The sequence below is a fragment of the Manihot esculenta genome, chromosome 7 (assembly GCF_001659605.2).
Source record: "Manihot esculenta cultivar AM560-2 chromosome 7, M.esculenta_v8, whole genome shotgun sequence".
Lineage (NCBI taxonomy): Eukaryota > Viridiplantae > Streptophyta > Magnoliopsida > Malpighiales > Euphorbiaceae > Manihot > Manihot esculenta.
In genome coordinates, this window is record NC_035167.2 from 4062566 (window position 1) to 4077202 (window position 14637).

The window sequence follows — 14637 nt, forward strand, 5'->3', positions numbered from 1 at the left end:
TTTTTTTATAAAAAAATATAGCTCATATTCACTTCCATTATGTTTCGTTTAATTTCAATTTTTAAATTTTATGAAATTTAAAATAAATTTTACAAAATTTACAAAATAATTTTTAACTGAAATATCTATATCAAATAATTTTCTCTCCATAATTCATTTTTTTATTTAAATAAACTCTATTTATTAAAGAAAATGAGAATCATATTATTAGGTCTAAACAATTATATAATTAATATATTTTTTTTCTAACTTTATAATATGTTTCGTTATGTAAATCTTCAAATCATGTAAATTTATTTGTATTTATTAATATTCTTTTGATGGGTATATAATTCTATTAATTATTACAAATTTATTAAATATAAAAAATTTTAGAAGAGCATAAGATTTTTTTTTTTTCAAAAAAAATTTACTCGGTAGTATAGGAAATAAAAACAAGTGAATTTTAATTATGAAATTATACCAAATATGAATTTTGTAAATTCAATTGAATTCTAATGTTAAACAATAAATTTTATTTTAAATAAATTCTATCTAAAATTTAATTAAATTTCACATAATTTTATAAAATGAAATTGAACCAAATACTATATTAATATAAATATATAACAATTCATATAAAAGAAAAAAAGGTAATTTTTATATAAAAAAGCACTTATTTTTAATATTTCAGTACGTGATATAATTGGCTTTTTATAATGTCGGGAGTTTGAGTATTTCCATTTACTTATTTAATGATATTCAACTTCATGATCATAAGAAAAAATGTCTCTTTTTCTATTTTAATTTTTTAAAAAATTTAAATCATACATAATTTTATAATAATTTATTTAAATTATTTTTTATAAAATAAATCATTTCAAATAAAGTATTAAAGTGCTTAAAAGAAATTTAATTTCGTAATTTAATTACTTATTATTTCGTAAGTATTTGAAGTGCCAAAGGAAAAATCTTCTAAATCCAAATAGAACTATTCTTAAAGTAAATTAAGTCATAAAGTTCTTTGGTTGAAGCCCCAATTGTATTTGCAAAGTTATGTCACGAGGACTCTCCTACTTATTACAATTTGTGTGAGAAGCCTCCTTGCATAAAGCCTAGTAGCATCTCTTTGTTACCTGTGCTACTCGTCATAAAGAAGCCACTACTTACAACATGATTCACCTCAATACAAAACATCCTTCCAAAAACTCAACCCATCTCATCTTCATCATCAACTCTCAACAAGCATTATCCATTTCAAAATCCACGTTCAGATGGTAGATTTACTGGAGAGTAAATCCCATATATTCTTTCTACTCAGACAGGTTGAGAGAGATGAAGGACGAGAGAGTGAGGAACTGTATTTTTTGCAGTTAAGAGAGACAGAAATAATGATGATAATGTTTACCAGCTCCATTCTGCAATGCAACCATATGAGTTTTGCATCATCTCGTTTAAATTATTATTAGAGACTCGCACAAAAGTTATAACAGGACAAGCATCTCACGTTAACCAAATAACATATCCATCAAAAGTATGTAGACAACACTCATTTATGTCCATGACAAGTTAATTATTAGATGATTCCATTTGAAGTTGTAGAGGATTGCCTAATCCTACTGGGAAGTCACTCCGCACTCAGGACCTCAATCTCAAAATCCAGGACTGAGTTAGGTTGTATTCCCCATGCTGGAAATCCACTGGCTCCATATGCGTAGTCCGGAGAGCACTGATAATGCAATCAAAAGAACATTAACAACCATTTGCACATAGATTAAGCCAAATGGCAATTTAAAAACTATTTGGAGCACTTGAAAAATCCAAATCATGATTATACGAGGGACTGACAACTTATGCAATAGGGCATAAATTTGTCAAGACCGACAAAAGGCACACAAATCACAGTAATATTTGCAAATAGTTGGAACTATTCAGCAATTTGAAGAATTCATAATTTCAGAATTCGATGAAAGAAAATCTCAATTAAGATATAGAGAGCTAATATCAGCAAGGCATGCGGTACCACATGTTAATGAAACATTTGCATAGCATATGCTTCATACCTTCACCAAAAACATTTCAATGAAATAATAAAATATGCAATTATCATTTTTATCCCAAGTACCACAGAATTTAATTAATTTAAATGGTAACAGTAGCAAAGAAAATAATTATAAGGATTGAAAAGTACCCGCAGACGAGCAACTTCTCCAATTTGCATTCCCAAGACACCTTCATCCCATCCTATAAATTCATGAAACAGGATAAATAAGTTTTCTAAATAGAATTAGAATACATCTTGTCAAAATTTTCATAAGCCATAGGAAGAGTAAAAAATCTCTAAGAAAATAATTTGGTGCTTCTAGCATTTTAACCCTTCTGTACAAGATTACATTATTCACTTGGAAAATGAAGAAATGGTTTCTTATACCAGGCAACACTAAGTTAAAAAGCTAAAGAGGCTAAGGGAGATTACTGGATGGTAATGCCAGAAAAAAGCCACCAACATCTAGCAATCATAGTTGTCGAATCAAGATTTGAGTTTGAGAATTTAAATCTTCATTTTGTGGATCGAAAATCGAGAACCAACTCAAATCATAAAAGTCAATAGAAACTATTAAAATTAATAAAAAAATGATAAATATTGAAAAAAATTAGTTGAAAAATAAAAATACAAATACCATACTTTGATAAATATAGCAAAAACTGTCATGGAAGCTTTTATTTATACAAAGCACATCATAATAATCTGATTGAAAACTACTGCTTTCTTTCACTTACAGAAATATAATATGGATTACATTACTCCCACACAGTAAAAACAAAATCATAAGGAGTACAACCGTTAAAACACAAAAATATAAAAGAAAAAAAAAAACACTCGTAATAGGCTTACCTTTTATAACATTTCCCTGGCCAATTTTGAATGTGAAAGGCTTCTGCCCAGGGTCCTTTGTGCTGGAATGACCAAAACATAGAAACAATAAATATCAAGTCTAAGGAAAAAAGGAAAGCAAAAATTTTCGAAGTAGTAAAGCTAACAAAACAAAGGAAAACAAAAAAGCACAATTCTCACCTCCAAAACTTCTGAGAGAGATCACCATTTTTCCCTGCAGGATAGAAGATCATTAGAAACGAAGCCTTTCAGCAAAAGCCCAACTATTCTACATAATAAACCACTATCCCCAAATTTGACCATATTATTTCTTTTGGATTTCTGGGCAAGGACGAGCTAAACTGAAATTGCAGATTTTTTTTTCTTTTCCCACTATTCTAGGACAAGCAAACAAATATCTCTTCTCACTCAAATTAATCGGGCATGGAAATTTAATTTCGTGTTTAACGTTGCTTCAATAATACAATACCCTCAACTCAGAAGAAAAAAAAAATTCCACTCGGATATTCACACATAGCAAATCAAACTCTATATTCGAACATCTGATCTAATTATCCCACCAATTAGAAGGCACACAATGATTATACAACATGAAGAAAGACAAATTCCCTAATTAGAAAAAACACCATATATTCAGGAAAAAGTTCTATTATCTTCCGCAGAACCAAACAGCAAAATAAAATTTCAAGTACCAAATGTAAATACGCTAAGCGAAAGAGAAAGAGTGGCTAACCAAAACCAGTGCAGTGAACGGTGACACTTTGGCCGGCGGCAGGCTTCGGACCGGTGCCGGGCCTGATAAGTTGCTTCTCTACTCCCATCGTCTAGTTTGGTTTGCTACTGTTGAATCTCTGTCGCTTTTCTGAGAGTTCTAGGTTTGCCGCTTCACTTGGCTGATATGCTCTTTTACTTTTACGACCGCACACTCCGGTTTCCTCCCCCGTGCAATACACGTGACATGATATTGTTTATTATTATTATTTTGTTAAAGATAACATAAGATATAAATGGGTTTGTGCCCATGTATAAGATAAATAGAAAGCCTTCACAATCTTATGCCAGGGCCTAAAAAACTTAGTATTACATAAAAAAAGTCAGAAAGGCCTCAACTTCTTCGATTCAATTTAAATTTGAGTTAAATTGAATAAATTAAAAATAAAAATTTTAATATTTATAAAAATTGAATTGATTTTGAATATAAAATTAATTTGAATCGAATTAATCTAATTTGAATCGCTTTAATTTGATGGATTAAATTTTTTAATGAATATTTTATTTTTTACATTTTACATTTAGTATTCTAAAATTTAATTAAAATATTATAACTTTAATTATGATCTAATTTTTCTATATTATTTAAAATAATATATTATTATCACTAATTAATTCAGTTCGATTTTATTTATTTTTTTATTAAAATTAAATCGAATTAAAATAATCGAAATTTTTTAAAAATAAAAATAAAATTAAAATTTTACATTCGTAAGTTTAGTCTAGTAATAAAATGTATCTAAGTAAATCTGAGAAATCTCAGATTATATTCTCTCAATCCTCAATCCCCCATTTAAAAAAAAAATTAATTAAAATTTTAAATTAATTCTATTTGATTAATTTTTTTAATTTAAATCGAATATGTTAGCTCTTAATAGCGATGAGATAACAAATCCACAAGATAAGTACTCACAAATTTAATTTGATAGTAAATAAGAAGTATCATATTCTACCCGATCTCTAATTCTCTATTCTCAATTTTCAATTCCCATTGAAAATCATGCCCCGCAGATCCAAAGCTTATTTGCCATTTCTGGAAAAGGAATGATTTGGGCATTTTGGGTCTCCAAAGACAAGGACATGCATATGGAAAGAGGTTCTATGTGACGTCGGCCGAAGAGTATCTTGATATGAGATTTGTCTTTAAAACTTCCAATTGCAAGAGCACAAACAAACCAACCATCAAAGAAAAGCAACGAAAAGAACACACAAATTGGGATAGAAGCTGAGTTATAACAACCCAAAATGAGCCCTCTCAAATCAGTACTACTTTCCAACAAAAAAAAATTGCTTAATCCTTGTAATATAATAAAATTTACTAATTAATTTTTTTATTTTAAAAAATATATTAAAATATTTTTAACATTTTTAAAAAATTATTAATTAAATTTTTTATTAATTTTATCTGTTAAATATTTTATTGTATTAATTTTTATAATTTTAAAAAATTTATCAGTTAATCTTTATATTTTTAAAAAATTTATGAAAATTTTAAATTAAAAATTAATAAAAAAAATTTATTAAATTTTTTTTTTAAATGTTAAAAATATTTTAATATATTTTTTAAAATAAATAGACTAATCGATGAATTATTATTATATTTTAATTATAATTTTAATATTTTTAATAACGTTAAAAAATTACTATTATTTTAATTTTTAATATAAATTAAATTATAAAGTATAAAATTGAGTGAATCACGATATATTTTTTTATAAATTATTATTTAATCATTTTATACAGTATTTTGACTAGTCAAAATAATAAGTGTAAATATGGGAAATGCGCTTAAAATACTGAAAATTGAAGTAGTTTTCTAGAATAATATTTTTAAAAAATTAAAAAAAAAAATAATATTCACGTGTATTAATTTTTTAAATTAAAAATTAGAAAGTTAGATTTTCGATTTTTAAAATTTAGCTAAGATTTTGTGTACAAATTTAATTATTTTTTAATGTTTTCTTCATAATAAAAGTTCAATTTTCTAACTGTTTCTAAATGAAAAACAAGGACTCTTTAGAGCAATTATATTGTAACATCTTCCTAATTAAATATTTATTTTAAATTATATTTATTTATTATTATAATAAATAATTATTTATATTCACATACTGATAAATACATGTAAATAATGATTTAATTTTTTTTTTATTATTACAGGTGAACACATTTGTTAATTTTCTTTTTTTTATAGAAAAATGAAAATTATAATTTTTTTTAAGAAAATGAAAATTGAGAAATGGAAAACTATTTTCCATATATAAACACACATATAGTTTCTCAGATTAACATTGTGTGTTAAATAAATTTTTTAATGAATATAAAATCTCTCCTGTTGTGTAAAGATAAGCTTATAATTATTTTCACATTAATTAAAAAATATAATTAATATAGTTAAAATAATAATTTTTATTTTTTTTCCCTAATAGTATGTCCAATTATATTTCCCTATTACTCAATTATTATTAAAACTAATAATTTTTACTCTTTCAATGAATATTAGATTTATTATTAAATTATTCTTAAAATTAATGAAATTTACTTTTTTTCAGTATGGGACATATTAGAAAATTAATAAATAAATAAATTATTGTTTCATAAAAGAAAATTAATTTATAATTTATGATAAATAAAAAAAAAGAAAATAAGTCAATTAATATCAAATCTAAAAGTTAATTTTTAAGTTAATTCAAGAATTTAAATAAAAATAAAAAAGTATAGCCCCCTTAATTTATTTATCTAAATCAAAAAATAAAGAAATTAAGCTAAAAATGCGAATTTTGAATTAAATTGAGGTCAAATGTTAATTTTTGAACTAATTTGAATAAAAAAAATTAGGATAAATTATTTTTACTTTTTGAATTTTGTTAAATTAACACATACATTGTTCCATTTTTAAAATTTAAAAGTTATTTTCTATATTTTGACTCTATTAAATTAAAGTTTTTTTCTATCTAAATTTTCATTAATTATCTTTGAAATAATTAAAATATTTTTAAATATATAATATTCTTTTAATTATTAAATTATATCCAAATTAAAATTTATATCCTCAATTTTGTTAAAAATAAGTAATTTAATCTCTATATTTTAATTTCACTAAATTAAAAAAAATATTATATTGACGGGAGATTGAAAGCAAAATATATTTTAAATTTAAAAGATTGAAGGATAAATTTGTTAATTTTTACATACCACGTGGATGTAAACGTGATTTTCTAAAAAAATTAATAATTTAAATAATAAATTACACTATAATTTTTAAATTTTAACATAATTAATAAATCCCTATATTTTTATTTCATTCAAATTAAAAACTCTTTCATTTATTTATTATATTTTTAAAATTTTAACATAATTAATAAATTTTTATATTTTTATTTTATTCAAATTAAAGAATCTTCCATTTATATATTATATTATTTACTGTTTAAAATATAATAAATAAGGAAAGAATATATTTTAATTTTAATAATTAAGGTAAAAAATCAAGCCGAATAAATTAAAAATTAAAATTTTAATATTTATAAAAATCAAACCGAATCAATTTTGAGCAGACATCAAATTGAATCGAATCAATTTGATTTGATTTGATTTAATTTTTAATAGATTTTTTATTTTTATACTTTATTTTTAATATTTTAAAATGTAATTGAAGTATTTCAACTTTAATTATCGTATAATATCTCTATATTATCAAAAATAATATATTATTATTACTAATCGATTTGATTTTTTTAATTTTTTTTATTAAAAGTGAACCGAATCGAAATAATTAAAATTTTTAAAATTAAAAATTAAATTAAATTAAAATAAATAAAAAATCAAACTAAAAATTTAAATTAATTTAATTAAATCAATTTTTTTCTATTTGAACAGTTCACTCTACTTATAACCTCCTCACATTTTCTAATTTCTCTTCCTTAGTATACTCTTTTCTTTATACATTGCTTTCTTCCTTCTCTCATGATCTGTACTACATCTTTGTTCTTTGATTCTAAATCATTCTGTGAACAAATTACCCAAATTGAAGAAAGGAAAAAGGAAAATTCAATATAGGGCAAAAAATATCAAGACTTGCATCTATAGGCTTCAGTTCTGTCGACTCTCGGAGAAAGATGAGATGTGATCCTATTTGGCCCATCTGGCATTAGCAAAATTTTTGAATTTGATATGAGCAACTAGATCACAAGACTTCTCATAAAGAGCAAAGGTATGCTCGTTTTATGGTTAAAAAGTGGTGGAATTAACATAATTTCGAGATTATTTTACTGTTGGTAAGGAAAACAAAATTTATGCATGTGTATTGTTTGATAAAATGTTTGAGAAAGATTGAGTAATTAACTCGTGTGAAAAAATTAAGGTTTTTTTAGATATTTTTTAAATTAATTAAGGGTATTATGATTATTTTATATTTTATTAATAATAATTTAAAAGAAATTTTTAATTTAAATGAAATGAAAAATTAAAAGATTTAAATATTTAATTTTAAAAAATAAGAATAATTTTTTAATTATATTAAAATTAAAAGACTCAATTATAATTAATTCTAATTTAAATTAAACATCCCAATAAGGATAATAATGAAATTTATCTATAGAAAAACAATTATTAATTATTTTTGCAAAATCTCCAAGGAAACAAAGTAGCAAAACATGGGAATTTACGATCAAAAAGTCTAAATTTGTGCTAAAATTAAGACACAATTCTTCCAAGGCGTGAAGAAACATGGAATCTTTGTTTTGACAGGCTAATTAGAGCAAATTCATGCTCAACCATTCACAATCACAGCTGATCTTGATTTTTAACCCATCAATTTCTGCTCTCATTATCTTTCTATATCTATATAAGTGATAAATTCTCGACTCTTTTCGTACCCCACCCATCCAATCCCAATACGCTACCTTTTCCCTTCTGCTTCACTCATTTTTCCTCTCTATGTTCTCTCTCCTCTCCCTCTGGCTCTGATTTTTGTCGGTGATTGTGTTTCAGATACTGGGTTTTGAAAAACTATATCTGGGTATATCTGAAATGGCAATCCTCTGATCTGGGTTGGTGAGAGAAGGGAGGGAGAGATAGAGAGAATTGATATGCAAAGTAAAACAATGGAAATTGAGAGAATGAAGGAGCTGATGCTCATTTGGTATAGAATCAGAAGTTCTCGTGTGGCTCTCGTGGGTGGAAATCACACCGCATCCAGGTTTTGCACTCGCTAAATTCTATTCTTCTTGCGTTGTGTTGGTTTCGTTTTCTTTCCATATCTTTTTGATTCATCATCATCATCATCTTTTGGCATCTGGGTACTTGCCAAACTTGACAACAAATTGGTGTTTCACGTGTTACTGTATTGAAATCCTCAGATCTGAGAAGATTCCTGTTAAGAAATTCAGGTGGAAAAGGCAAAAAGCCATGAAATTTGCTAGCGGTTACAAAATGAAGCATTCACCGTATGGTATTGGTTTAGATTCCGATACCCTTTTGGTGATTAAGCTACCTGATTCGCAGTTTTTGCGTATTGTGTCTCGCTCGGTGTTTTTAGCTGTTGTTATTCTTACGCTTCCTTGCTTTGGCTCCATTTTGAAGGAGCTTTCTTCAACTTCTAGTTATGACCTATCTGTAGACGATTTTGATTCTGACTTGATTGATGTTGAATTCTTGGATTCACTATTGCTAAATTTGGTTAATGAGGGCCTTATCAAGAAGGGAGACAAGGCTCTCTTTGCAAGCTCTGGCATTGGGGCTGTAATTGATAATTCACACTTCTTGAATGCCAATGAGATTGATTTTGTAGTGGGATCTGATCTGGGGCAACGTGGCTTTTTCCATGACCCTTCATTTGATTTTGTATTAGCACTTGGAATTAAAGATATTGAATCTCTTGATAGCATTTTGAAAGTTGGTGGTGTTCTGGTTTCTCAGTTGAGTGATCTTCCAAATGCTTTCCTGAAGAAATCAAATTATAAAATTTTTTATCTACGGCAGTATAGTTCAACCATTGTGGCAATGAAGAAAACAAGTTTGGGAAATGAGCTGGTGGATTCCTCAGCAGGAAGGAGCCAGCTTTTTGATTTGGCATTGGAGGCCAAGAAAGTAGCATTGAATGGCTTGGAAGATGTTCTGCTTGAGCCCCCAAGAAAAGTTTTAGCAACATCTAGAAAACTCTTGAAGAGATTCAACTATCTTCCTGACTTGTTAGGGGATTCTTTAGAAGATTACCCACGTCGAGTTTTTGTTGATGTGAGCTTGCAAGAGGAGGAGGATGGTGTAATGGCATGGTTTAATGAGAACTATCCAACTAGGAAACAAAAATTTGAGATGTACAACATCCAAATGTTGCCTGAAGCAGTGTCAAAGACAGTGACACCAAGCGTCGATGTTTCGAATTGGTTGATGAAGAATGTGAGGGAAGATGAGTTTGTTGTGATGAAGGCAGAAGCAGAAGTGGTTGAGGAGATGATAATGAAGAGGACTATCGGTTTGGTGGACGAACTGTTTCTTCAGTGCGAGAATCAGTGGCAGAACGGGGAAGGGAAGAAGAGCAAGAGGGCTTATTGGGAGTGTTTAGCGTTGTATGGAAGGCTGAGAGATAAAGGAATTGCTGTGCATCAATGGTGGGACTAAGATGAACAAAGAAAGCCATGAAGAAGAGAGAAAGACCTTTCTAGCTAGGTGTTAATACAGGGAATTTTATGAGTGCGTTAATGGTTTTTGTGTTTCAAATTTCAGTAGCTGAAATCTTTTTGGTTTTGCGTTTTATGAACTGTGTGATGTCTCTTGTGCAGGGTTTTTATTGAGAATGGCAAGGATTATGTTCCTTTCATTTTGGACTTTGTTGATTTCAATTCTCAATTTATGAGAAATAAAATCACATCTTTTTTTGTTTTTATTAATCTTTGAATGCATGAAAATATTTTTCTATTGATTAATTTTCTTAAATGTATAAAAAATATTTTCTTAAAAAATACTTGGTATTTGCCGTCGTCTTTTCAATTATCGACCAAGATCAGCAGATTACAATCTAAAGTCTTTTTGTTTTTTCCTGGAATAAGAAAGCCTGAATATATTCAGCAAGGAATTTAAGGGTTTTATAAAAGAAAATCTAAATAAACCATTTAAATTTTTATTGCAATTAAAAATATTTCAATTTTAGCCCTTAACATTGCATTTAAGTTCAAATATGCCATAGCTTAATCAAATATTTTTTTTTATAATAAAATATATTTATATTCTTCAATTTTTATTTAAATTAGAAAATAAATATTTTAATGTTCAAAATTACAAAAATTAATATTAAAAATAACTTAGTAAAATTAAAACTTATTTAATTTTTTTAACAAAACTTATTTGAACTTAAATTGCAAACTTTGCTAAAAAAGTTGATGAAAAGTGAAGAAATTCATTATCTTTGGGTGTAAAGAGAAATTTGAAAATTTGAGTGTGCAAGTATAAAAAATAAAGAATTATATGATAGATTCTGATTTTAATGTTATTATTTCTAATTGAAACGGACGGTTTTATAGTATCTGAAGTAAGGTTAATCTATAAAAAAGCCATGAATGAATGAGTTGAATTGCAAAAGTTTTGATTGAAATGGGATTAATTCTTATGAAGTGTCAATAAATGAACGTTTTAATAATTAAGGAGAACTAGCCGCATACTGTGTGGATATTAAATTTTTATATTATTATTATTATTGTATGATATTATTTTATAAAATAATATTTCTTTTATAAATTTAATCTGCCTATTACTAGAAAGAAAACATGTCGTTTAAAACTCAAAATAATAATTAAGTATAAATTCATGCACTATTAAATTCAATTGTTATATTATTAATATCCAATAATAAATTTTATTTAGGAAACCGTATTTTTAAAAGAATAAAGTTTATTAAATTTGGATAGTTGTGAATGACTGTAGCCCTAACGGTAGAGGTAGTGGTGGAGGAAAATTATTTTTTTTATCACAATATTTTTTAAATATGTTAATTTTTTAAATAATAAAATTTAGTATATCAATCATATTAAGAGAATACTATTTTGTAACAGTATAAATAACTTTACAATAATTATAGTATAAATATAATTTATTATTAAAAAAAAGATGATTTTTCCAAAATATTTAAATGATTCGTTGTCTAATTTTAATTTAACCAACATGATTTAATTGATCGTTGAATATTGTCTTATATTAGATATTAAAATAATAATAATAATAAAAAGTTTGAAAACACAAATTATTTAAAATTGAAAAAGAGAATTGTGTGAAAAAATATATGAAATAGAGATTGTATTTATAATTTTATATAAAATGAATAGTGAAGATAATATTATTCATAACTTGATTAATATAATAAATCTTATTAATTTAGATTTAATAACTTATTATTTAATATTTGTATCATTTTAATTTAGAGTATTAGAAAATTCAAAAGTCATAATGATAGAAAATTTAAAAGTGAGTGTATAAAGTGTAATAATAAGGATAATAAATTATATTTTTTATGTACATATTAATTATTATTAATCCATTTTAAAAAAAATTATTAATATAAAATTATAACTTAAAAATAAGTTAAAAAAACCTTTAAAGGCCTATAGGGAAATATACAAATAAAATGAATTGACTAAGCTCAAATTGGGAGACCCAGAAGCTCTACTTGGAAGTTGACTTGAAAGCCACCAATCCATTTGACCTGAGATCCAAACCATATATCCTTCATCTGGAAGATTCCGATCATCAGCATTGAAGAGACAAAATAAGATCCAACACAAGGACCATGTTGGCGAAAAGTTTCCTCCATTTAGAACATCGACAGTTGGGCCAAGAACATCGACAATTGGGCCAAGAAATGAATGCTTTTACAGATCAAAAGCACCTTCTGAGGTGGAGAAGAGGAGCTCTTCGACGACCCTCCTATGCTTCTCTCGATTTTGCTCTACGAGCACCTTCCATAGCCTGTTGATAATTCTAAATGAAGGGAAGCAATGATCTGAGTAACCTAAACCTACAAGCAATAGAAAGAAGAGAAGAACCAAGCCAATATCGAGCAAAAGTAGATTATAAACAAATCCTCTTTTTCCTCCATATATTTGCAAACAAAAATAAATAAAAAAAGGAAAAAATTTAGATAAAATCTCCCCACTCGAACGGAGCAAGGAGTAGCTAATGCACAGATGCAAGGGAGACTTAAGCTCCTTGAAAGGAAAAATCAAGAGTTTTTCATTAAAGGTGTTTGTCCAAACTTATAAATCGGCCAAATTAATTTATAATTTTTATATTTATAAATACAGAAAATTGAAAAAAAAAATGAACGAGGCAATTTTTAATTTTGGTGCTTATAAATTATTATATTATTCTCGTTTAATTTTATAACTTCACCGTATATCTTATTTAATATTTTTTCTAATAATTTTAATAATTAATATAATTATAAATTAATTATTATAAATTATTTTGATATGTTTATCAATCAGTTATAAATATTTTAATTAAATACATAATTACTTAAAACTTTAAATGCTCATAAGTTAAGTTATAAGCAATTAATGCTTACAAATTAATTTTTATAAGCTAAGGAAACACCCCTTTAGAAGGGAGAGGGTTTGAAAGCCCCCTGAGCAAAAGATCATTTTGTAAAACCCTTGAAACCCTTTAAAAGGGAGGGAGTGATATCATTCCTCTCAAGCCTCCACATTTATATTCCTTAAAACTGTTTTCTCCTTTTTTTATAATCCTAGACAGTAGATAGTAATAAAGTTCATGTGTCCCAAGAAAGGATATAATTTGCAGATTCAATGATAATCTTGTTGGATTCTCCTACAATTTCAGAGAGTATCTAACTCAAAATATACACTAAAGATTCAGTGGTATTCTTGTAGGTTTCTGCTACACTTTTAAGAGTATCTTACTTGAATATACACTAAAGAAAAGGGAAAAAATTGGATACAACTCGTTATTTTACAGGGGCACAATTGCCGTACAAGAAGCTCAGCCTTAAGGCCGACTTTACAAACCATTACAACCCCAAGGAATGAGAAAAAAAAAAGGAGGAAAAAAATTGCTTCTGGGGGATTTCAGACTCATAATGAGATTTGGAGATCCATTAGTAATGTTCTAATGTTCCCTAGATTCAATCCCGGCTTCTGCTTCTGATAAGCTGTAGTTATGTTCCTTGAGCAAGTAGTCACAAAGTTCCAAAAGCTGATCAGCAAGGGGAGGAATACCAGGGTTCCGGCCATCGTTGTATAAGTGAGCGTTGTAAGTGATCTGCCACACGTCGTGTCTAAACTCCTCTCGATGCCTGTATTCCATCTTTCTTACCTTTTCTCTAATTGTTGATAGATCCATGGGGCGTTTTATGATGTCCAAGTAGTCAGGGGCCTCTTTCTTGGATACTGGTTTTAGGAATAGATAGGAGACATCTAACCTGTCTTTAAGGGTGTCCACAACACGTTCTAATATGTTTGCCAAGCCAACCTGAAGGAAACCATTGATGTAGTGACTATAGGTTTACACAAAAACAAAGTAATCCCATAATTTGAATTGAAAGTATACTTTAATTCACTCCCTCTTCCTCTCTCCCTAACTAACCAAGCAAATTTGAAAAAAAAAAAAAAAATAAAAAAGAAGTTTCAGGTAAAAAGCGGTCAATCAAATGGTATAACAAAAAAGGTTGAAAAAAGAGAGCATGTGCACAGATGAGCATGTGATTATATACAAAAATTTAACAATTCTATATCAACACTCAAATCTAGGAATCAAATGCTTGCATAGATCATCAAGTAAGAAAAAAGGACTTAAAAGAAACCATGAAAATTAGTAATTTGATTTCTCCAGAAAAAAAAAAAGAACAAAGAAGAAAGTGCTCCTGTAAAAAAAAAAAGTTTGACCCCTTAATTTTTTGCCATAAAAGCAAATTCCTATGTATAGAGCTCAACGAGTGACAATTCATGCAGGCTACAAACTGATACAAATTCCAGAAGAAAAAG

At 27.0% G+C, this 14637-nt stretch overlaps 3 protein-coding genes across 6 annotated transcripts in view; 1 reads left to right on the forward strand and 2 right to left on the reverse strand.

The window, feature by feature from the left end:
• Positions 1-1413: 1413 nt before the first annotated feature.
• Positions 1414-3812, reverse strand: LOC110618631 (peptidyl-prolyl cis-trans isomerase FKBP12). The gene is made up of 5 exons (XM_021761806.2): positions 3609-3812; positions 3056-3089; positions 2876-2937; positions 2171-2223; positions 1414-1708 (listed from the first exon to the last, which is right to left on the reverse strand). The coding sequence occupies exons 1-5, from the start codon at positions 3694-3696 to the stop codon at positions 1607-1609; spliced, it is 339 nt and encodes a 112-aa protein (XP_021617498.1). The 5' UTR covers positions 3697-3812; the 3' UTR covers positions 1414-1606.
• Positions 3813-8751: 4939 nt separating this feature from the next.
• On the forward strand, positions 8752-10267 carry LOC110619468. The gene is made up of 2 exons (XM_021762942.2): positions 8752-8846; positions 9007-10267. The coding sequence occupies exons 1-2, from the start codon at positions 8752-8754 to the stop codon at positions 10265-10267; spliced, it is 1356 nt and encodes a 451-aa protein (XP_021618634.2).
• A 3172-nt stretch (positions 10268-13439) lies between these two features.
• The window catches only part of LOC110619319 (transcription initiation factor TFIID subunit 1), a 34544-nt gene continuing 33346 nt past the window's right edge, over positions 13440-14637 (reverse strand). For all 4 annotated transcript variants that reach the window (XM_043958267.1, XM_043958266.1, XM_043958269.1 and 1 more), the window contains one exon: positions 13440-14125. In XM_043958267.1, the coding sequence (XP_043814202.1) occupies positions 13763-14125 (363 nt within the window). In that variant the 3' untranslated portion in view covers positions 13440-13762. The remainder of the gene's footprint in view (positions 14126-14637) is intronic.